Source organism: Colletotrichum higginsianum, chromosome 5 (genome assembly GCF_001672515.1).
Source record: "Colletotrichum higginsianum IMI 349063 chromosome 5, whole genome shotgun sequence".
Classification (NCBI taxonomy): domain Eukaryota; kingdom Fungi; phylum Ascomycota; class Sordariomycetes; order Glomerellales; family Glomerellaceae; genus Colletotrichum; species Colletotrichum higginsianum.
The window spans coordinates 2,443,587-2,465,532 of NC_030958.1; the positions used below are offsets into that span (position 1 = coordinate 2,443,587).

The window sequence follows — 21,946 nt, forward strand, 5'->3', positions numbered from 1 at the left end:
TTGTAGCGTATTCTTAGTCGGTCGCCGCCGATAGCTCCCCCGGCAGACCGGACGCCCTGTACGCTGTGCCCTGTCAATGGCGGCGACGAAAGGAGGGGGAGGGGGGGGTCTATTGAGCGAGGCCTTGTTGCAGGGTCACTGGATCGCGCGCGCGTCGTCTCCTTGTCTCTCGAAGCGCCTGGGAGACCACGCCGTCGGTATGTTATGATGAGCAAATTTGACGGAATTCCAGGGCCCTAAAAGGTTGCCGGGTCTGGGAAAGCGTTGAAAGTAAAAGACGGGACAGGGGGGAGCGGACGACCCTGGGGCTTCCCTGTCTTAGGCCTTCGCCGCCCCGGTCGACATCCAAACAAACATTCAGCAGGACGTCATCGCCATGGTCGACACGGACGACATGGACGACAGCCGGCTTCCCAAAGCGGCAAGGGAGCGGCCGTTTCGCACACCTTTGCCAGCTAGCGAATCACGCCCAACGGCAAAGTACCTTGGCGCGCTCGTGAAAGAGGTGTGTATGTGTGTACCTGTATGCTTGTGTGTGTATGTGTATGTGTGTGTGTGTGTGTGTGTATGTGTGTGTGTGTGTGGTGATGGTCTCACCTCTTTCACTTCGGAGAGGGTCGTCCTGCTAAGGTTTCACTCTCCTTGACCAGCGCCATCAATTGACCATCAATCAGACCCTTTGGGTTGGAACAATCATACCCGTCTCGGCTGAATTTCCATTCCACCGTGTCTTAACCTGCCTCTCGGGTCGGTCGCTTCTGCCCTGGGTCTCGAGACAGACCACTCGGCACTCTCCGCAGCACCGTCCTGGTCGTCAATTGCCTGGTATTTTCTTTCATTCTTTTTTTTTATTTTGTCTTTCTTTCCCCAACTCAAGAGACGTCAGCGGTCAGCAAGCTAACGAGGTGAGATGGTGAGGTGCGCGATGCACCTCACGAGCCAACCCGGCCCCCAATCGCATCCTTTCGGTCTCTTTGCCCCTGCAGTGCCACGAATTGGAAACAATCGCTTCGACGGCTACCCGCACGCACCTCGAGAATGACCCTGCAGGATAGGAAATCTGTAGGAATCTGTCTTTCCTCTGCTGCCGTGCCTGATTAGGGCCACACGCCTTGCTTCGAGGGAGCAGACGTGCAGACACCGAGACAAGAAGTGCAGGCAAACCCCTTCTCCCCCCCAATAACCCGTCCCATCCGACGTCCGCCTGGGTTCTCGTCTGAACTCTGCAAGGACAACCTACCTAGGTACACAACACACACACACACACACACAAACTGCAGAGACGAAACGGCCCAAGCCAAGCACGCTGTTTCTGCATGCACCCTCTGACTGACTGACTTGGCTGGCTCTTCAACGTCGAGTTAGCCAAGCCTAGGTTTTTTTTTTTTTGAATAATTTTTTTCGTGGCCCAGTAAATTTCGACCTGTCCGTGCCTCGAGTTAGCACCTGAGTCGCCTGGGTGGGCAGAAAAGGCCAATCCGCTACTGCTACTAGCAGCACCTCGGCCTCCCGTTAGCTGTTCCTGTCGCTGACGGAGGCGCTACTGTGTACATCACGGCATTGGCATTTGGCATTTACGTTGGCGCACGTCTGCCCGTTCTGTCAGCTTCTCGGGCAGAGAGCACACTCCCTACAACCACACCGGCGATCCTGTTTTCAGTGGGTGGGTAGGTAGGTAGGTAGGTAACCAGGTACAGATACTTGACACGCGCCGACCGAGGTCAGCAATCACCAACACCAACAACAACAACAAGAACCACGCATACCTACCTTCTCTGGGTCTACACGCAGCCTTGTCAAGGCTGGCTTCAGGAAGCACCTCGCCGCCGTCAAGTCCCGGATAACCGCAGTCGCTCGCCGCCGTCTGCCGAAGACCCTTACTGGAGGAACACTGGGTCTTGACGTCGAACAAATACGTGCCGCGGGGTGACGTGCTTGGCCTTATCAACCAAGTTCTTGGTGCTTGGTCGATACACACACACACACATGCGCGTACCAAAATACCGTCCACGGCACAACGCGACACTGGACCTTCCAGGAATGACACCACACCAAGGTGGTACACCGAGAACAAACTCTCAGGCAACCAGTCACATTGCCCGCTCGTTTGCTGACTGAGTGTTTTGCCTCGGGCGCCCCTGGAATAAAGAGACACGGACTGGAGAGTGTCCCCGGACCATCCATCCATCCATCCATCCATCCATCCAGCATTCATCATCAAAGCAAACCCCCCGCGATCCTTACTGCTGCGTTGACAAGGATCAGTCAACTCCTCCCTTCGTCATTGCGCCCAGGATAATCCCTCCCCTTCTCCAAAAAGAAGACTCGACGTCGCAGTGCGTCTTCCAAGTCGTCGCCCAATCTTCGCCCCCCCCCCCCCCCCCCCCCCCCCCCCCCCCCCTGGCCCTTTTACTATCATCATTCGTTTCCCTACCCCCAAGAAGGAGACGCGGCATTGGTGACGTTATCGCTGTCCTACCATATCTAATAGTGAGTGATTCTCGTTGTCTTCTCGTCTCCTCCCTCTCCCGCGTCACCTCTTTCCTTCCTTCCTACCTACCTACCTACCTACTCTACGGCTACGATACGCCGTATGTCATGCAACACCGTCTATAGTCGACACAACCGTCCGTATCCTGCATGGAACTGTATGGAGACGGTGCATGGATGGATGCATATAGCCTTCGTCCTAAATCTGACTGAGCCCACCACGCTTTCGCAGCCTTAGTATTGTTCCCTCACTTCTTCTGCGTCTTACAAAGCCGGACTCGCCCCTCTTTTTCCTTGGGCGGCGCTGGAGCCTGCAGGCGTATGCAGTACGGATACTAGTCGGCACGAGTTAGAACTGGGACTTCTTCCACTCCAGCCAGAGTCAGAGTCCACAGCGGCGGACTCGGACGTTACGTTTCGACAGCGATCCGACGAAGAGTCCACCCAACTCCAGCCCGACCTGACCTGACCTGCCTGGCCTGACGACCCGAACCTGACCAGATACACCAAGCCCCCAGTCCATTTCAGCCCAGTCCCGTCGACGGCGGGGGTCTTCAACTCCAGACCAAACTAATAATCGCAAGGGAAACGGGAACCGAATTAAACTGAGGGGAGACTGGACCCCGCCATCTTACAGCTCGTACCGACCACACACACACACACACACTCACACAAACCCACCATCGCATTCCGCCTCGGTGGGCATCCCAACGAGTACGACTGCCCCTCCCTCCCCTTTCTCCCACTTTCACCTCACCCTTCCATACCCTCCACCAACACCACCACCAGCACCACCACACTTGTCCTCCTCCTCCTCCTCCTCCTTCTCCTCCTCTTCCTCCTCCGCCACAAACACCCTTCTCACTTCTCCCTCGCAGAACAGGGCAAAGAAACCAGGGCTCCATCCACTCGATAGCTCATCTTGCCAAAACAAAACAAAAAACCCACCAGCCAACAAAGTGAGACACTGCATCACCCTCTGACGAGCGATCCTGGACACCGAAAGCCAAAGGACGCCAAAGCACCAAGTCAAAGCGACTAGGGGAAACGACGAAGTAAAGGAGAAGAAAAAAATTCCTTAGGGCGGAAATCCTCACGTGGTCGAGACGTGCTTCTTCCCGCTACCTCCGTCCCGCTCCATCTCTGGTCTAATCCAAGGTGGTCAGCGCCCAACCCAATTCCCGGCTGCTACCCTCTTCATATTTTCCCCTCGCCGTGCTCTCCGAGGCTCTTGGTAGCCTTCCTGCACAGTACTCCTGACGGAGAAAACCGCAAAAACGAGAGCGACGACCAAGGCGACTCGACGCCGACTAGGCCACAGGACGTCACGATGGATCACCGCTATTCCTCCTCGCGATACGCACCCGTCCGCCCGCGGTCACCCACCTTCAACCCCGCAAGGGCTTCACTTCCCACGAGCGTCGGCTACAGCTCCATGTACGGAGGCGACATTCATGTCATGCCCACGTCGTCGACCAGATACGCCTCGTCCGGCTCGCGAGGCCACCATCACTCGGGCGCCCCGGCGACCACCACGACGACCTACGCCGTTACCAAGGACCCTCTGGCTCGCGGCACGGGCTTGAGGGACGCGAGCCGCAACCGCAGCCACCGCTCTTCGACCCTCGACTCTACCGCCGCTCGCCCAGTTATCGTCACGACGACCCAGGCCCGGCCGCAAGCGAGCTCGTCATCGCACCACTCTTCGAGCAACAGACACTCCAGCCCGATTCGCGACGAATACCGCTCCAGCGACGCTACCTTCTACACGCAGCCCGCCTCTTCTATACGCTCCCGCAGCCACCACCGAGGGGGCTCCTACAGCGCAACAATGGACAATGAAGAGTTCACGCGGCTGCGCGAGCGAACCCTCGACCCTACGCTGGCCAGGCACGACACATACCGCCCCTCGAGGTCGTCCGCCGTCTACGCCAACAGCACGCGGCATGCCAACGCCCCCATCGACATCGGCGGCGACGGCTACGAATACACTACACCAAGCGACCTTGCACGCTACGACTTGGACCACACACGGCCCCCCTCCAGATCTCGCCGGAGGGAGAGTGTCGACCGGGGCTACTACCGCCCAAGTGTCAACCTGACCACCACCGAGAGTGCCAGCCGCCCTTTCGCCGATGCCGGCAGATACGAGAAGCGCGGCGGCGGCCCTCCGCCCACCACCCGGGGCTTGGACAAGATCAATCGTTCAGCTACCAACGTCTACGATCCATCCCAACCCTCCATTCCTCCCCCGGCTCCTTCAGCGCCGGTCCATCTGCCGGTGCCTCCGAGTCCGAAAGATAGACGCTCCACTGGCGCCCCATCCTCCATGGAAGTGGCTGCGACGTCAGTGGCCGCCGCCGCCGGAACTGTCGCGGGCGCCGCCGCCTCTCGCCGCCCTGTGTCGGTGTATCAAGAAGGGCCCCCGCGATCCAGTCATCACGAAGACTACTACCGGAGCCGCGACGACGACCGTGCGCAGCGGCAAGCCAGGGACGTGGATCGCAAGTACGATCCTGTTTACGGCAGCGGCGATTACTTCCATGACGACGGAGTGACCTCACGTGGTTTCGGCATTCGTACAGACTCGGCCCCAGTCGGCGGTGACTTTGACGACCGGCGTGAGCCTCGCAGGGAAGTGCGGTCGGAGTCCCGGAATGGATACCGCTCCGATTCTCGCACCGGATACCAACCTGAGTCGCGCGGCGGTCACCGGCCGGAATCCCGCAGTGGACACCGGACCTCCCCTTCGGACGCCAAGAAGGGTTCGGATGACGAGTCCAAGCGCCGGGAGGATAAGGATCGCTCGAAGCGAGACTCTGTCCGCCTCGATACCGACAAGGACCGACACACACGTCGCACCAGCACGGCTACGGAGGACGAAGCTGAGCGGAAGCGATTGCGCGACAAACTCAGCGCGGGGCTTGGCCTCGCGGCCACTGCGATCGGCCTCGGCTCGGTGTCAAAGGACAAGGACAAGGATGAACCTCCCGAGAAGCTCGAGAGGGAGTCCCGCCGCCGCAACGACGAGGAAGATGCCGGAGCTCGTGCTGCTGACAGATACAAACCCCGGGACGAGTCTCGTGACCCACGCGACCGTGCCCCCGTCATTGTCGAGACGCGCAGAGTGCCCGCAGAGCAAGATGCAGAGGTTCATGACCGCGAGAGAGAGCGCGACCGGGACCGGAACCGCCGGGACGCCGAGGCTAGGCTCGCCGGCGACAGCCTTCCGACATCGCAACGCGAGGGCTCTCCGGACGACGACGAACAGAAGTCTAGGCGGCCCAAGCGGCAAACGATTGGCTTCAACCCCACCGACGCGAATGATATCCGGGAGTTGCAGGAGCAGTTGGCGGCCATGAAGGACGACAAGCCCAAGGAGAAGGTGCCCATTCCCGTGGAAAGGTCGGGCCGCGCCGAACGCTCGGAACGTCCTGAAAGATATGAGCGGTCTGAGCGGCTGGAAAGATCCGAACGACTGGATAGACCCGAACGGCTGGATAGACCCGAATGGTTGGAGAGAGAAGACCGGTCGGACAAACAAACCTACGCCGATCTCCCAGTCCGAGAAACCAAGGAACGCACGCCTTCGCCCAAGAAGGAATCGCCGCCTCCAAAGAGAGAATCGCCCGTCTCGATCCCTACGGGCGATGCAGGCACCACGGCCTCGACCAGAGACGAGTACCGTGGCCGTGACATAACGCCGCCTCGTTCGGACGAGAAGCAGGTCCGCGTCGTGTCGCCCCCTCGCGACAAGTCCGACGCCAAGCCTCTCAAGGGTATTCTTAAGGCGCCCAGCAGGTTCCCCGAAGAAGACAACCCGATCCGTGAGGGCGTTGCACCTCACAAGGATGACAAGAAGCTGAAAGAGGTCCCCCCCGGTGCCCGGTGGACCAAGATCAGCCGCAAGATCGTCAACCCCGAGGCTTTGACCGTGGGAAAGGAGCGTTTCGAGGTCCGTGACGACTTTGTCATCGTCCTCCGCGTCCTCAGCAAGGAGGAGATCCAGGCCTACGCCGCCGCAACACAGGTCTTGAGAGGTACGTGACGGGACCAGGCAAGCTTGCGTGATGCACACTGACGAATGACACAGAGCGGAGACGTGAAGAAGCCGGCAAGGACCGCGACCGGGATCATGACCGGGGCCGTGATCGGGATGGCGAGGACGACGACCGGCGGAAACACCGGCACCACAGGAGAGAAGACGGCGACGACGATCGGCACGACGAAGATCGCGAAAGGGAGCGCCACCGCAGGCACCGTCGAGATGAAGAAACCTACGACGACGAACCAAGGCGACGGGATGACCACCACCACCGTCACCACCGGGAGCGTGAGCGCGAACCTCTTGCCATCGAGGGCTGAAAGCGACAAAGGTTGATGCAGTACGAGGCGGGGGGTTACGTCTGTTAAGAAGTCAGGCTTGGCCATGTCAGCATTTTGTAAGGAGCCTATGAAGCGAGAAGCGTATTCTTTCCATCAACTTTTTTTTTTTTGGGGGGGGGGGGGGCTCGGGGAAGGCACGTTTTACACTAAGTCGTGGGAGGAGCTGGGAGGTATTTATGATTTCCATCGGCAAGGGAAAAGAAAGAGAAAAGCTAGCGGCTACCAAGGCAATATAAAGGTCATGAACACAAGGCGTTTGGGTAACCCGCCCCTGCCTGACAGTTTGTGTGCGCATGGAGACGAGACGAACACCTGCGGTAGGACGGGGCGACCCAGTGTAAGTGGTCTCGTGCGGCCGTTGTGAATGGGGCCAACGTGAACCGGACTTGGGTCCGCGCGAACACCACGACGCCTAGCTTGCAGGAGCGAGGGACTTTGTGGGGGTTACGTGAAATGGAGTGAGGGCGGAGCTTGACGGCGCTAGGGGGGTGGGAACGGTTGAAAGGAAGCGCGATGACGGAGGTTGAGTTCTTGTGTGGGAGGCCGTCTCGGGTTCTGGGTGGGTGGGATGGACGGGCCCAAATGAAGACTGGATTTCGTTTGACAGAAACACATCAAGCGCGTGGAGGAGGGAGAGGAGGCCCATCGTGGAGAGGCTCTCTCTTGGGTCAGCCAACCTGGACACAGTCGACCCGGCCGAACAAAAAAAAAAAAAAAAAAAGAAAAAAAAAAAGGAGGAAACTTTACAAGATGCAAGATGAGATCTGAATATCAACAATGAAAACGTCATGAGAAAGAAAGAAAAAAAAGAAGAAAAAAAGGCAAAATATAATGCTTCCGAAACCGAGAATCGAACTCGGGGCTATGCCTTTCCATTTCGCAGGTGGTGAGTCTGCAAAGATTGAGAGGGCATCATGTTGGCCACTACACCATATCGGATTATGCTGAAGGTAAGTTCCGAAACCGAGAATCGAACTCGGGGCTATGCCTAACCTCTCGGGGAGATGAGAGGGCATCATGTTGGCCACTACACCATATCGGATTTTCTTGTTGTGGCCTTTGCTCGCCTAGTAGGGGATATGTAGATGGTGGAGCCGCGTAACAGGGTCTGGCTGGCGGTGGGGAGATGGGGGGGGGCGTTTGGGTTGTTCGCCGTGGACTCGGAAGTTGATGTCTTTTTTTTCTCTTTCGTTTCTTTCGTTTCTTAACGTGAACAAACGAACGGAGGGGGTCCTCTAGTTTTTCAGGAGGGAGTGAGTAAGCATCGCCGTCTGCAGACCGGGCGCATGCCTCCCACACCCTTTTAGCTCCCGTCGCTGTAAATGACGTGTGGGGGGTATGAATCTGACGCAAGGGTTTGGGTTGCGCGAGCTTGCGTAGGAGAATGTTGTGTTTCTTGTCGACAAATGTAAAGGTGCAGTGATGATGTATAAGGTGTCAGGTAGGCAGCTCTCTTCTACTTACCTTATCCCCTGTCTCTCTTTTTCTGTATATAGGCTTGTTTACTTGAAGAAGGGGGGGGGTGTAGAACAAAACTAGGGTTGCTTGCTTATTACTTATTATACAATAGATATAGAGACTGTAATGACTGGAGACGTTGACAAAAATAAAGAGAGAAAATAAAGAGTCGACAAAAAGGAAGAAGGCAAAAAAAAAGCTAAGGGATGACGACTGCACGTTCTACGAACCGAACAGCCGGCCCTATACGAAAAACCCCGAGGGGTTTTTGCTGGCTCGATGTCCACTCGGCTAGGTGGCCTGGGGGCGTCCCCTCCAGGTGATGCTTCCTTCCGAACGAGAATCCATCCATGTACCATACATAACCTCGTTGCTTCCTGTGCTGGCGTTTGGTTCCTTCCGAAGGGGTGGGTGGCTGGCTCCCCAGGTGGGCAACAGGCACGCACCATCAAGGTCTCCCGTGGGTTCGTAGAGGTGTGGATGGCGTTCGGTCACCCTGAGTTGGCATGTGGCCGTTGGCGTCTCGGCATCTTTTCTCCTCCTCTCCATTCTCGTGATTGGGATCGTATGGAGCGACATTCTTACAGACCTTCTGGTAAACAAGCGACGTGCCACCTTCTGCTGTGCCCCTTTCCCTTTTTCCCAGACCCAGACCCTGACGACGACCATCACGTACTTCGCTCCACTGGTTGCCCTAGGAAGACTTCTTTCCCCATCGTAACCCATATCTTGCCCGCCGAACTCACATTCCAGAGGGGGAGAAACTTGCCGGCCAACCCATTCAAGTCGCCGCCTGCTGTGACGTCGAACACCGCAAAGGTCGGTTGCGAAGTGGGCACGAACTCTGGCCGTGCCCCGTCATGAGTGAACCTCAATGTCTGACAAAGGAACGGCTTACCGTCCGTCTCCTGCGGTTGCCTACATGCGTAAACTCTCCCTCTCTCTCTCTCTCTCTCTCTCTCTCGTGACACGGCCGGCAGTTGGACCGTTTGGATTTACACCTAGATAACCCTCAGCGGACTAGATGGCGGAATCCCAACGTGTAAGTGTAAGCCCCTCACAACATCGCCCAACCTTGGTGAGCGAAGCATCAGCAGGGCGCGTGTGAGCTTCGAAGAGGCTGATTCGTTCGTCTTGTGAGGGTTGACCTCTGACCGTGTTGTCCCGTTACGAAGCGTAAGTAAACCGTCCACAATGGTGGCTCAAGCCACGCGCAACAGCTTGACCAACGGCTGGCCCGTTTAGACGTGGGATATCTTGCGCCTCGTCGAACCTTTGACCTTGAAGAGCACCCAAAAACACACTCCAGGTTCCCATCCAAGGACATTAACATTCTCTTTATCCCACAGTCGAAGACGCAAATGCCGCGTCCCGTCCGCCACACCAGGCTGATGAAGACCCATACACGTCTCACATCTCGCTCCTGGGCTACACAGCTTCTTCTTGCGCTGGATCAAGGACACATGTGGACAGTGTGCGCGTTTCATGGCGCTCCCCATGGGGATAGGTAGATGTACGGCCACGCTCGGGACCTTTTGCCGCCCTCCAGCCTCACATGGTGCCCATGGTGGAGGGGTCCCAAGAAAGACAAACCTACAACCACGACCTTGAGCATCCCTCTCGACAGTCCATGAGCACCCTCATAGCACCAACGGGTTCCAAACCGCGCCGGCCAAAGAATATATATAAGACCCCATGATGACCGACGTATCTCTCCCCTCTTCTGTCTTTTTCTTTCCTATCATCATCCTCACTCGCCTCTCCTGGGATCCAAGTGACGGAAAACACTCCAAGATGAGAGACACCGCTGCCGTTGTGAGCAGCCTTCTTCTGGCTCTCGCCGGATCCCTGGCCGCAGCCGAGTCCCTCATCACTCTGCATGGCGCATCAGCCTCTGCCACCGCCTCCGGCGTGGCAGCATCAGTCTCGGTGTCGGCCTCGGCCTCGGCCTCGACCTCCCGCGCCTCCACCACCAGATCCCTGCCGCCGATCGGCCGCGAACCCAACTGCTCCCGCTCCGTGAGGAGGTTCCGCGTCCCACCTACGCTCCCGACCCTGTCGGAAGCGACCACCACCTACCACACCCACTCGGCCTCAAACGCCACCCACACGCTGGCCTTGACCGCCACCCCCACCTCGCCGACCCTCACCATCACCAGCAGCTCCCTCTCGTCCGTGGCCTCGCGGTCCGCCGTCCAGCCCGTCCCCCGCGACCTGGAGCACGACGACGACAAGAAGACCAAGAGGAAGACCAGGACCCCGGAGCTCTGGCCAGTGATCCCCCGTCCCACCGTCTTCATCCCCGAAGAAGAGGACAAGGACAAGAACAAGGACAAGGAGATGATGCACGGCGCGGACGAGAAGGAGACCAGCACCCGCAGGACCCGCAAGACCAGGACCCCCGAGCTCTGGCCCGTGATCCCCCGCCCCACCGTCTTCATCCCCGAGGAGGAGGACAAGGACAAGAAGAAAAAGGACAAGGAGATGAGGGTAGAGGCCGCGCCGACCGTGGCCGCCACCGTTTCGGTATCCCGCACAGCCGGCGTCCCGCGCCCGCCACGCACAGCCGGCGTCCCACGCCCGCCCCGCGGTCCCAAAATGATCCGCCCCGCCAAGATGCTCCGCGCCAAGAACCCCCGCGGGCCCAAGATGCCCCAGGGAACAGAGGCCGCCGCCGCCTCCTCCTCAGCCATCCCCGACTACCAGACCGACGCCACCCTTGCCAGCCGGGACCTCCCGGCGGCGCAGTCGACCGAAGCGACCACACACAGCAGCAGCAGCAGCAGCAGCCGCTGCACCCGCACCCAGAGACCGAGCTGCTGGTGGAAGACCGGCTCGGCAAAGTCCTCCTCCTCCTCCGGAAGCATCACCGGGTCGTCTACCGCCTCCCAGTCCACCACTTCCGCTCCGACCACTTCCGGCAACGGCCCCAACATCAGGACCATCACCGTCCGTCCTGCAACCACCTCCACTCTCGTCACCAGTACGGTTTCCGTCTCCGGCTCGTCCCCGTCCTCCTGCCCGTATCCCTCGACCACCGCCGGGGCCAACGTCGTCACCGTCACCGTCACCGCGGAGCCCAGTTACGTCCCGACCTACTACCTGAACCCGTCCACCGACCAACGCGGCTTCCGCGGTCCCGAGGGTCTCGAGGATGCCCAGCCCGCCGCCGCCAGCAGCTTCACTTACACGGGCTGGCTGGGCCCGACTACTGATCACCGTGGCTTCCGTGGACCCGAGGGTCTAGAGGAACCCCAGCCCGCCGTTACCAGCAGCTTCAGCTACACGGGCTGGCTGGGCCCGACCACCGACCACCGTGGCTTCCGCGGCCCTGACGGTCTCGAGGACGTCCCGCCCGCCGTCACCGCCGTTTGAATCACGAACGTCGTCTGTCTATGGTGCCTTGTCTTTCTTGCGATTTGGTTGGTGGTTCGGGAGTGCCATGGTGTTTATCGATGTTCGCAAAAGGGGAGTCATGTCAGTCATTTAATATGGACGGAGTACCGTGAGTTCGAGGGGATAAGTTTGACCTAGACAGATTGGACGCAACAGACCGATAACGTTGCGTTGCAAAAAAAGCTAGCTAGGTAGTCAGACGTAGTATGTAGTGTTTTTGTTTTCTGCTTCATTAATAAAAGTGGTTGCTCTTATAATTGACAGACCGAACGTGCGAACTGACTGGGTGACCTCCAAATGCTTGGTTTGTTAATGCTTTTTCTTACTTATTTAACTATGATATTCTTTCTTATTCATCTTCTACTCAAGCAACGACTTCAACGACAACCGCCACTCACGACCACAGCTTCTGGATCAAATACTCAATCTGCTCCGTGCGGTAGGTGTCCGGCTGGACGTGCGCCAGCGACGTGACGTTGGCGTCGAAGCCGATGATCTCGGGGTTCTCGGCGTCGTACACGGGCCACGTCACGTTGGACACGCCGTTCCGGTTCGGGTCGCCCTTGGTGATGAAGGCGACCCACATGCGCGACATGACGTTGGCCAGCTCCTTGTAGGTCTCGGGCTTGCCCTCGAACGGGTTCTCGGCGACGGCCGTCTCGTAGCCCAGGCCGTCCGTGTTGTTGAAGACAAAGGCCACCTCCTGGAAGTGGTTGACGCCCTCGGGCGGCGACATGCCGTTGACCAGCACGTTGAAGTTGTACGAGTACACGGTCTGGTTCGCGGCGGCCCAGTGGCGCGCGAAGAAGCGCCGCGGGCCGTGCTGCGCCCGGTCGCCCGCGAAGGCGTTGACGCGCTTCCACATGGAGCCGTACGAGGCGTACTCGCCCCTCGGGCGGCCCTCGAGCGTCGCCGGCGTGCCGAGGCGCGGGATGTCCGGGTACAGCGCCGAGAGGACCTCGATGGTGACGTTGTTGGCGCCGCCCGAGGCCAGGTAGGCGCGCCACTGGTCGGTGGTGTTGATGCCCTTGGTGCCGAACTGGGTGCCCTCGTCCGTGTTGGCGCCGATGAGGAGCGGGACGCGGGTGAACTTGCCCTCTTTGACGAGCTCGTGGCGGGCGGCCTCGAGGAAGTCGCCGTCGACGACGCCGGTGAAGGAGGGGTTCGCGGTGGAGTTGAAGACGTCGCTGAGGTCCCAGGTCGACACGCCACGGAGGCAGTCGAGGGTGCTGGCGGCGGACGTGCAGTTGGTCTTGTTCACGATGGTGGCGTAGTAGTCCTGCCACGTGGTGGCGCTGGACTGGACCTCGCCAAAGTCGGTGCCGAGGCCGGTGCCGCTCTGCAGGATGGCGGCGCGGTAGAGGCCGTCGTCGCGGCCGCCGTAGGCTAGCATCTGCGAGGCCACGCTGCGGGAGCCGGCGCTCTCGCTCCAGAGGGTCACCTGCTCCGGGTCGCCGCCGAAGGCGGCGATGTTCTCGTTGACCCAGTGCATGGCGAGGCGCTGGTCGCGGAAGCCGAGGTTGCCGGCGCCCTCGGCCTTGACCTCGTCGCTCCACAGGAATCCCCAGGCGTGCAGGCGGTAGTTGATGCTGGCGGCGACGAAGGGGGTGCCCATGCGGACGCCCTGCTCGACGATGAAGGAGAGGTTGTAGCGGGGATCGGCGCTGCCGCCGTTGGTCAGGCCGCCTCCGTGGATCCAGAGGGCGACGGGCAGCCTCGCATCGGCGGCGACGCCGTGGGGGCGGACGACGTTGATGGTGAGGCAGTCCTCGGAGATGTGGTTGCCCAGGACCCAGGTGTCGCTGCCGTAGCCGAAGCACAGCGGGGAGTACTCGGTGGCGTTGCGGGTGCCGTTCCAAGAGGAGTTCAGAGGCTGGGGCGGGCGGAAGCGCAAATCGGCCACGGGGGGCTGGGCGTACGGGATGCCGAGGAACATGTCCTGGCCATAGGAGGAGCTGTAGACGCCGTGGTAGGAGCCGTTCTTGAGGTCGACGGTGGGAGCGGCGCCGGCGGTGGTGTTGTCCGGGACGACCTGCCTCGGGACGAGGGCGGATGCCGTGGCACAGGCCGTGGAGAGGGCGGCGAGCAGACTGAGTCGGGCCATATTGTTTTCGGGGGGGGGACGAGAGGAGGCTATGAGTACCGACGATGCTTGACGGGAGTACGCTGCAGCTCACGCCACCACCCCACGAGCCGCAAACGAGGGCAAACCGCGGGCATTATGTACTTCAAGAGCAGTGGGGGGGACCGGAAGAAGGTCGGATATTGGCTCCAAGGTCGGACTCCATGCTGGAGATGAAGCCCACCGAGGCTCGAGAGTGGTGATCCCGGTATTGAGCCACGAGACCAGGGCGGGCCGGGGTAGCATACGAGCTAGTATGTAGCGGGCTACGTCACTGACCAGAGCTAAGAAGCAGTTCGAAGCGGCCGTGTCGTGTCGTTGTCGCCGGGTGCTGTACCTGAACGCATTACTGCGGTTTGCCAAGCTTGGGGCGAATTTTTTCCCACGACGACGACCTGCTGCGGAGAGAAAACAATGCAATGCTTGACAGAACGAACAGGCCCGGTCCAATGGCCTGGGTTGTTCTACCCCGCAACCGTCCCGCACAATCGGCCCTACCCTGGCGCCTTTGGGGATTTGGGGTTGGGTGATGTGGGGGAGTAGGGGGAGAGTCGGTAGATGGAGGCCGGGACAGTCAAGGATTGCTGGAGTTTGGTGCGGGCAATTCCCGAGAGACCGGATGAACGTTGTGCGGTGTCGGGGGAGGAGGTCTACAGGTACAGGTATGTCGACTAATTCGTGTCTGCTCCGAGTTCCGAGTCGTTGAGTAACGTGTACATCCGTACAGGGCTCGACATCATGATACGGTGATGGAGGTTATGGAAGGGGGGGGGAGACAAGCTGTTGCTGCCAGCGGCTCAAGTGGGCAGACCTCGCGGCTGAAGGCCACGGATTGTTCCAGCGGAACCGCACTTCCAAGCACGGTCGAGAGCCGGCCGAGAGAAACCGGCGATGGCCGACGGGCTTCTTTGCGCCGGATGAGCCATGCCGGAGCGACAAAAAAAAAACAGGCCACCCAAAATAAGCAGTGCAGCTGTATCCGTGTTCCTCCGCATTTCTCCGCCACGACATGCGCGGAGAACCTGGGGGCCGGAGCACAGATCTGGGCCCCGGAATCCCGGCAAATGGGGTTTGGTTGCCTGTTGTACCGACAGATCAAAAAACGAATAGGAAAAAAAAAGCCGAGTGATGCAAACAATGACCTTTGGGGAGAAACTTGGAGCGAGGGGGAGTTTCCCTTGTAACCTGAACAGAGCGTTGGGAGGAATGAATTCCACAGCAGCGAAAAAAAGAGGCAAGTTTGGACACCGTCGCAGTGTTTGGCAGCAGCCGTTATTTCCCAGGAGTGGAGAGTGGGGTGCGTTGGTGACCGTGACAGTGCGTATAACCGTATTTAAACCATACTAGCACTGTAATTGACACACCACCCGGCACATCTCCGGCACAGACCGGAAAAAGTGGGTGGGGCAGACCAGAAACCGCCATGACGACATCCGTCCGCTCCGAGTAACACGGCCCCGAAAAACACGGCACCAGCACTGACGACCAGGATCAGAGGCGCATCCTCTCCGTCCCCCCGTCCCCCTCCGAAATCTGCCCGTGTGAAGTCGAGCGGCATCCCTTTCCAGCAACGCTTCCCCTTCCATCCCGCCTACGAGCCCGACACAACCCTAAGGTGTACTAGGTAAATCACTCACTCTCATTCTCAGTAAAGAAATAATCTTTTTTAAAAAAAAACAAAAAAAAAACCCCCACAATCGTATCAAGGAAAGAAACCTCCACCTGGCTCACAACAATCCAGCGCATCCGAATCACTCGCCGGCAATGCCCGCAAAAAAGACCCCAAAGAGCGGCGGCGGCGGCGCCGCCGCCGCGCCCTTCACCTACTGCGTCGGCAGCCCGACCTTCCGCCCGGATGAGTACGCCGACGACGCCGCCCGCCGCGAGAGGGCCAACGAGCTCCTCACCAGGGACGACCTCTACGGCGCCACCGTCGTCTCCTTCAACCTCCCCGCCGCCGACACCTACGTCTACCACGCCATGACCGCCGTCCGCCTCGCCGAGGTCCAGCGCGTCGTCGCCATGGGCGGCGTCAATGGCCTGCACGCCTGGTACCGCGACGACGAGGGGAAGCCGGTGCGTCTGATTTCACACCCTCCCCCCTTCCCTTTCGTCCAGTTCCGTCTCGGGGCGGACTTCGTGACCCCTTGTTTGCTTCATGTTTCCGAGAATCATCACATCAGACATCAATCCTCTCACAAGATGACGGAGGGTTTCTTCCCCTTATTTTTTTTCGTATTCACCTAACCCCTTCTCATATATCATTTCTCTCTTCAGCATCTCATCCTCCCGTCACTCCCATACTCTTCTCATCTAACATGGCCCCCTCAACTATCCTATCCTCCTCTTCCTCAATCACCCCTTAGACAAAAACACCCCCCCAAACTAACACCCGCAAGCTCGACCCCCCGCCACGCGCCGACATCGACGCCTACACCCAGATCTTCTCCCCCGCGACCCAGACCTCCTCCGCCCTGTCCTCCTTCCGCGCAAACGCCAAAAAGTCCTCAGTCCGCTCCCGCGTCGCCGACCACCTCCTCGCCCGCCGCTACGTCCACCCGGCCCTCGCCGCCCTCCTCGCCGTCCCCAAGTCCAAGAAGCCCGCCTCCCTGCCGCCGAACCCCTACCTCGACTTCTGGGCCTGGTCCTGCCGCAACCTCGAGTGGTGCGGCCCGCTCCCCTGGGCCCAGGGAGACCGCCTCCAGAGCCACCACGTGCTCCCCATCTTCATGCACCACTTCGGCTGCGCCACGCCCACCCACGAGGCCCTCGTCGTCCTCAGGACCCTCGCCGCCGGCCGTGCCGTCGCCGACATCGGCTCCGGCAACGGCTACTGGTCCCACATGCTCCGCGCCTACGGCCTGCAAGTCCACCCCGTCGACAACATGCAGTCCGAGTGGCGCGTCAACTGGGTCCCCGACACCCTCGTCTCCGACGGCGTCGCTTTCCTGCGCGCCCGCGACCACGGCAAGGACCTCGTCCTCCTCCTCGTCTACCCCGTCGTCGGCGGTGGCGTCGCCGGCGGCACCGAGGGCTCCTTCACCCGCGGCCTCGTCGACGCCTTCGCCGGCGACACCTTCGCTGTCGTCGGTACCCAGAACCGCAACGGCTACACCGCCTTCCGCGACATGACCGTTGACGAGTACATGAGGCGGGAGCAGCCCGCGTGGAAGAAGGTCGTCCAGATCCCGCTGCCAAGCTTCGCCGGCAAAGACGAAGCCCTGTTCGTGTTCCAGAGGGGGGACAGAGCGCCCAAGGATGTTGCCGAGGACGAGGACAAGGCATAGACGGTATTGCGTCATGGAGCTACGATATATACATATGCATACATGTATATATCTGAAATTGAACACTGAGCATTGTGTGTCAAGGTAACGCGCGTCATGTCTGCTTCCTGGGGCAGGAACCCACGTCCAAACGCCATGTTTCTTCTTAAAACATGTCACTAAACAAACACATCCACAAGTTGAATGCCATAGAGCATCGTAACGCCACTTATCCGAGAAAAAAAGGTGAAAGAAGTGATTCTTAACTACCAAATCTATGAACCGTCGTTCCCTAAAGAAAAAATAATCATGGCCGCATCAGGTCCTATTCACGTTTCCCTTTGATGCCGCCGCCATCGAGGGGATGAGAGACATTTCTCCATACCAGCAAGTACGCTCTTCGACGCCTTTCAGAATCAAAGCATGACCAATGCAATCACTCTTGCGCGAGCCACAATGGGACAGGGAGGAAAACGACCACCTCCCTCCCGGCTTTCGGTCATGGAAACGGGGAGAGAGGTAGAAAGAGGTAGAAAAATGTACCGAGAAGTTGAGAAAGGCGTCGCAGACTGACCCCACATCCTCCCCTGTCCACTTCACCATGGAAACGAGCTACCGCGAACCAGAAAAGCCCAGCCCAGAACATGAAGAATGGAAATGAAACGCAACGGTGTCTGTAATCGGAAACGGAGAAGAGAGAAAAGAAAAGCAGAATTCCGCCTCATGTCTTTTTTTGTCGTGGGGTCCGAGGCATCGTAGCAAAGCCCGTGTGCTGCTTGCTGCACAAATTGAAAACACCAAATTGAAAGCCCCAATCGTGTGTCCAGGCCATCATCCTCCAAATAGAAGAGGGGAGGGCGTTCATCCTTCGTTGAGTGAGCACCAAAAAGAGACAGTCGTCACCACGTCATCACCCCAAGAGAAACTTGGTTCGCCCTCTTTGATATGATATCCTTGTTAAGAGGATTGAACACGCCTGATAAAGAAGAATGTTTTGACTTTTTGGTTGTCGTGTGTTGTTGTGTGGTCGTGAGACGTCGGTATTTACGATACGCGGAAAACGAGATTTGAAACAAGCATTGTAAAAACGTATGAGCCGGGTTTGATGAGTGGGACTCGCTTCGATGATGCTGAATGATGAGGTAGGTCCGTGGGAAACAATGCGGCCATGTGCGGAATGAGAAACCAACACTGACGAACGTAGTAGTATTCGCGAACTCGGGCGGAAGTTGACCGCGAGGGGAGGGCGGGGTAGCGTCTACTCCTCGGCCTCACCCTTCCTTATTCTCTCGTTCCACTTCCGCTTGCCAACGCGCGTCTCATAGTGAGGTGCCAGCGTCTTGACATCCTGCATGATGGACTCAATGGCAGACCGAGTCTTGTTGCGGTAGCAGTCCACTGTTTTCTGTTAGCGTCTCACTTCACTCTTTAAACAGGGCGGTTAGGAACACTGACGAGCTCTCTGGAGGAACACAGTCCGTCCCGCAAAGACACGGCTCTGCAGCCACGCCATGCGGTATCCGAGGTCGTTAAGCCGAACCTCCTTGCCTCTGACGCTCTTTCTCATACGCGGAATGGCAACCTCTCCCTCTGTATTCTCGCCAATGGGAACCTTGACCATGGACTTGCTGTTGCCAGCGCCCCTGCGAGAGCCGCGGCCGTCAGTCTCCTCAACACCGTCGTCCTCTTCGTCAGCATCCTCTTGGAAGAACTTGGAGCCAGTGGCCGACGGCGGCGGGCTCTGCATCTCGCGCGGGAAGTACGACCGGGGGAAGACAGAGGCGCCCTTGCGGAAGGAGTCGGGTATCTCCTTGGTGTCGACACCGTCGAGCGTGACTCTGACACGCAGACGGGAGCCTCGGACATTGTCTTCAACGAGAATGAACTTGCGTTTCTTGGCCTCCGGGATGTTGGGGAAGAGGTCCTCGGGCTCGCCGTTGTCGCTGCGGCTGTGGCGGCGCGCAGCGACGGCGCCGCCGTGAGAGCTGCTGCCCATGTGCGGCATCGAGCCGGAGCTGGGAGCCGGGTAGCCGCCGTGACTGCCGTAGCTGCCGGAGAAGACCTGTGACTGCCGCACGTCATCTCCACCCGTCTGACCGGCCGGGGCCTGGTGGTGGTGGTGGTGTTCGTCCATGTACTCTCCATCACCTAATCACACATGGTAAGTCAGCCAACGTTGCAGTGAAGGATACTGGAAACCGGTTTCGGAAAGGCGTATGCAGACGAGCGGAGAGCGGGAGGGGTAAACATGTTTGATCAACAGCCCAGACAACTTGAGCCAACGGCAACGCGAAACGCTCAAGACAACAAAGGGAAGACGCGGGGGCTTTGCTTTTCTGAGGTACAAGAGTGTCGTGGCATGAGGGCCTGGTCTTCCGTCGTCATCTCTCACGAGACAACGAAAACCATGCGATAGGGACGCGAAGGGAGGGGTTGAGTGCCAGAAACGCGAAGCAATGCGACTTTTTGCCGGCATCCTCTTCTAAGAGATTTACCGCGTGTTGCCCGACAAATTCGGGCCAAGTGACTAACAACAGCAACAGCGTGCAGCAACTATGGTAATGTACAGATCTGTGCCGTAGAGAAAAGGAAATCCCTCTCAACCCGCGGCGAACTTTGCTGTATCTTGTGGCAGTTGCTTTGGTGCGGCGACCGAAAACCGGGCGCTATACAACAGGCGCAAGAAAGAAAAAAGACAGTACTGCAACGAACCCATTCCCGAGACTTCTGACCAACTAGCAGAGTAATAATGTAATAAAGGCACAGAGGTAAAAACATTTGTATGTGTGTGTTTGTGATGAAAGCTCGTGTCGCTCTGGAGCACGGCCGACAGACAGGTGATGAAGGGAGGGAGGGGAAAGGTATCACATAATCAACGATCTTTTTGAGGGGGTGAGAGGATTGTGCCGGGCAGTGTGCGTATATGTGCGGTGCGATGCAACGACAATCAACAAACAACGATGGGAGCTCGCAAACGCTGCAGATGCGGAGGGCTTCTTAATCACATCTGGTGAAACATACCGACTTCATCCCCTCCACCCGGAGCGTTGGCGTGCGACATATGACCCATGTTCATTCCAGGCATCTTGGTTGACGCACCCGCGGGGCCCATGCCACCCGGGCCTTGAGGCATCCCTGGCGGACTGGGGCCGCCCATGTGAGCACCGGGGTGAGGACCTCCCTGAACCGATTTCCGCGTGTTCATCTTGGCCATGCGGCGGACTCTTCGGCTCCGAAGCCGAGGATCTTGGTTGCTGTTGCGCCAGCTGTCCACGGCGCGCTGGATGAGGCCACGCTTGCCGCGCAGAGGAGGGTTCAGCTGGGCGAGGGCCCAGCCGACCGTGTTACACTCCGTCTCGTATACTTGGCGGTTGCCTCGGTATTGATCCTTGGGGCAGCAGGCTCTGGGGTAGACGCAATTCTCCGTCTTGAACTCAGCCGACAGCTCGTCCGTGTTGACAGACTCGACGTCGCAACGGATCGTGTATTCCATCTTGACGCGGTCGCGAGAATACTCGAACGCGATCCATTGAACGCCGTTCTGGTCTTGTCTGACGACCAAAGGCGTGGTGGCCGGAATGGGGCCGGGCGCCGCGTTAGGGTTGACGCCTCCCGGGGTCGATCCGGTGGGAGTGTTGAGAGCGGCACCGTTTTGCGGGTGCTGAGCGTGTTGCATGGGAGTCGTCTGGGGCTTCTGCAGCTGCAGCGGGACCTGGGGCTCCGACTTCATCTGGCCGCGCGGGCTGTTGGACATCTGGGCCTGGTTGTGTTGCGACGGATGCTGGGGCATGTGTTGTTGCTGCTGCTGCTGTTGCTGTTGCTGCTGCTGAGACTGCGCCGACATCATCATGTTGGGCTGCGAGGACATGGACTGGTGCGTCTGGGCGGCATGTTGCGCGTAAGGCGACTGCTGAGGTTGTGCCTGCATCGACGGATAGTGCGCTTGCTGGGTCTGGTAGTACATGTGCTGCTGGAGAGGCTGCGACGGCGGCTGGCCGTAGATGCTCCGGTGCTGGTCATGCTGAGAAGGAGAGGCTACCGACGCGGGCGAGTTCGACTGCGGTGTGTGGTAAGACATGGGAGGGTAAGGTGGTCTCGGCATTTGAGCGGCGGCCATCATGTCGGATTGGTCTAGTAGTTGGTTTGTGGTCAGCTGGGACGTCTTTTGGTGAAACCATCTCACAAAACGCGTCTCGCTCTGTCTGCGCACGCGTCTCATACGAGGAAGAGATAGACTCACCGGCGGATGTGTATCCGCTTGTCGCGCCTGGGGTGCTGTAGGGACTCGGATGGGCGTAGTATGGGAGAGCGTCCTGGGAGTGCTGGGGGTTCGTGGGTTGGCTCTGCTGCTGGTAGGCGGGCGCGATGGGATGTCCAGCGGAGGCGTAGGAGGGATGCTGCTGCGACTGGGCCTGGGGATGATGCTGTTGATGAACGATGCTCGAGGGTCGAGGATGTTGCTGGTGCTGCAGGTGTTGCTGCTGCTGAGTAGGTGCTTGACCCTGGGGCTGATGGTGGGGGTGATGCTGCATAGAGAAAAGACCCATTAGTCCCTCATCCAAGAACGCTTCGACGTATTAAAGTTGAGTGGTAACAAGCAGAAAGACGAGGGAAAAAACAAAGCGAGGCAAGGCAGGGCGCGGCGCGTCTGTATTTTTATTTTTTGCACCTTGACACTGTCAGGGGACTGGGGGGCAAGAGGAAGGAGGGGGGGAGGCAGTCCAGGTGCAGGGCAGGTGCAGGTGGGTGATGAGAAGTGGTTCCTCGCAGCCCCTGTGCTTTCCTTCCTAGCCATCGACGAGGATTGCGCGGGTGAGGCGTGCTAGAC

At 58.9% G+C, this 21,946-nt stretch overlaps 6 protein-coding genes across 6 annotated transcripts; 3 read left to right on the forward strand and 3 right to left on the reverse strand.

The window, feature by feature from the left end:
- Positions 1–3,820: 3,820 nt before the first annotated feature.
- On the forward strand, positions 3,821–6,855 carry CH63R_07637 (Zinc finger protein; the record flags this gene model as incomplete). Its single annotated transcript, XM_018302612.1, has 2 exons — positions 3,821–6,530; positions 6,584–6,855. 2 exons carry the CDS (start codon positions 3,821–3,823, stop codon positions 6,853–6,855), a joined length of 2,982 nt encoding a protein of 993 aa, XP_018157390.1.
- A 3,273-nt stretch (positions 6,856–10,128) lies between these two features.
- Positions 10,129–11,709, forward strand: CH63R_07638 (uncharacterized protein; the record flags this gene model as incomplete). Its single annotated transcript, XM_018302613.1, has 1 exon — positions 10,129–11,709. One exon carries the CDS (start codon positions 10,129–10,131, stop codon positions 11,707–11,709), a length of 1,581 nt encoding a protein of 526 aa, XP_018157391.1.
- A 415-nt stretch (positions 11,710–12,124) lies between these two features.
- Positions 12,125–13,834, reverse strand: CH63R_07639 (Carboxylesterase; the record flags this gene model as incomplete). The annotated part of the gene is made up of 1 exon (XM_018302614.1): positions 12,125–13,834. The coding sequence occupies one exon, from the start codon at positions 13,832–13,834 to the stop codon at positions 12,125–12,127; it is 1,710 nt and encodes a 569-aa protein (XP_018157392.1).
- A 1,782-nt stretch (positions 13,835–15,616) lies between these two features.
- Positions 15,617–17,139, forward strand: CH63R_07640 (uncharacterized protein; the record flags this gene model as incomplete). The annotated part of the gene is made up of 2 exons (XM_018302615.1): positions 15,617–15,928; positions 16,252–17,139. 2 exons carry the CDS (start codon positions 15,617–15,619, stop codon positions 17,137–17,139), a joined length of 1,200 nt encoding a protein of 399 aa, XP_018157393.1.
- A 1,237-nt stretch (positions 17,140–18,376) lies between these two features.
- On the reverse strand, positions 18,377–19,252 carry CH63R_07641 (Ribosomal protein l24e; the record flags this gene model as incomplete). The annotated part of the gene is made up of 2 exons (XM_018302616.1): positions 18,377–18,516; positions 18,574–19,252. The coding sequence occupies 2 exons, from the start codon at positions 19,250–19,252 to the stop codon at positions 18,377–18,379; spliced, it is 819 nt and encodes a 272-aa protein (XP_018157394.1).
- An 867-nt stretch (positions 19,253–20,119) lies between these two features.
- CH63R_07642 (Ribosomal protein L24E) lies at positions 20,120–21,665 on the reverse strand (the record flags this gene model as incomplete). The annotated part of the gene is made up of 2 exons (XM_018302617.1): positions 20,120–21,249; positions 21,359–21,665. The coding sequence occupies 2 exons, from the start codon at positions 21,663–21,665 to the stop codon at positions 20,120–20,122; spliced, it is 1,437 nt and encodes a 478-aa protein (XP_018157395.1).
- Between the last annotated feature and the right edge of the window lie 281 nt (positions 21,666–21,946).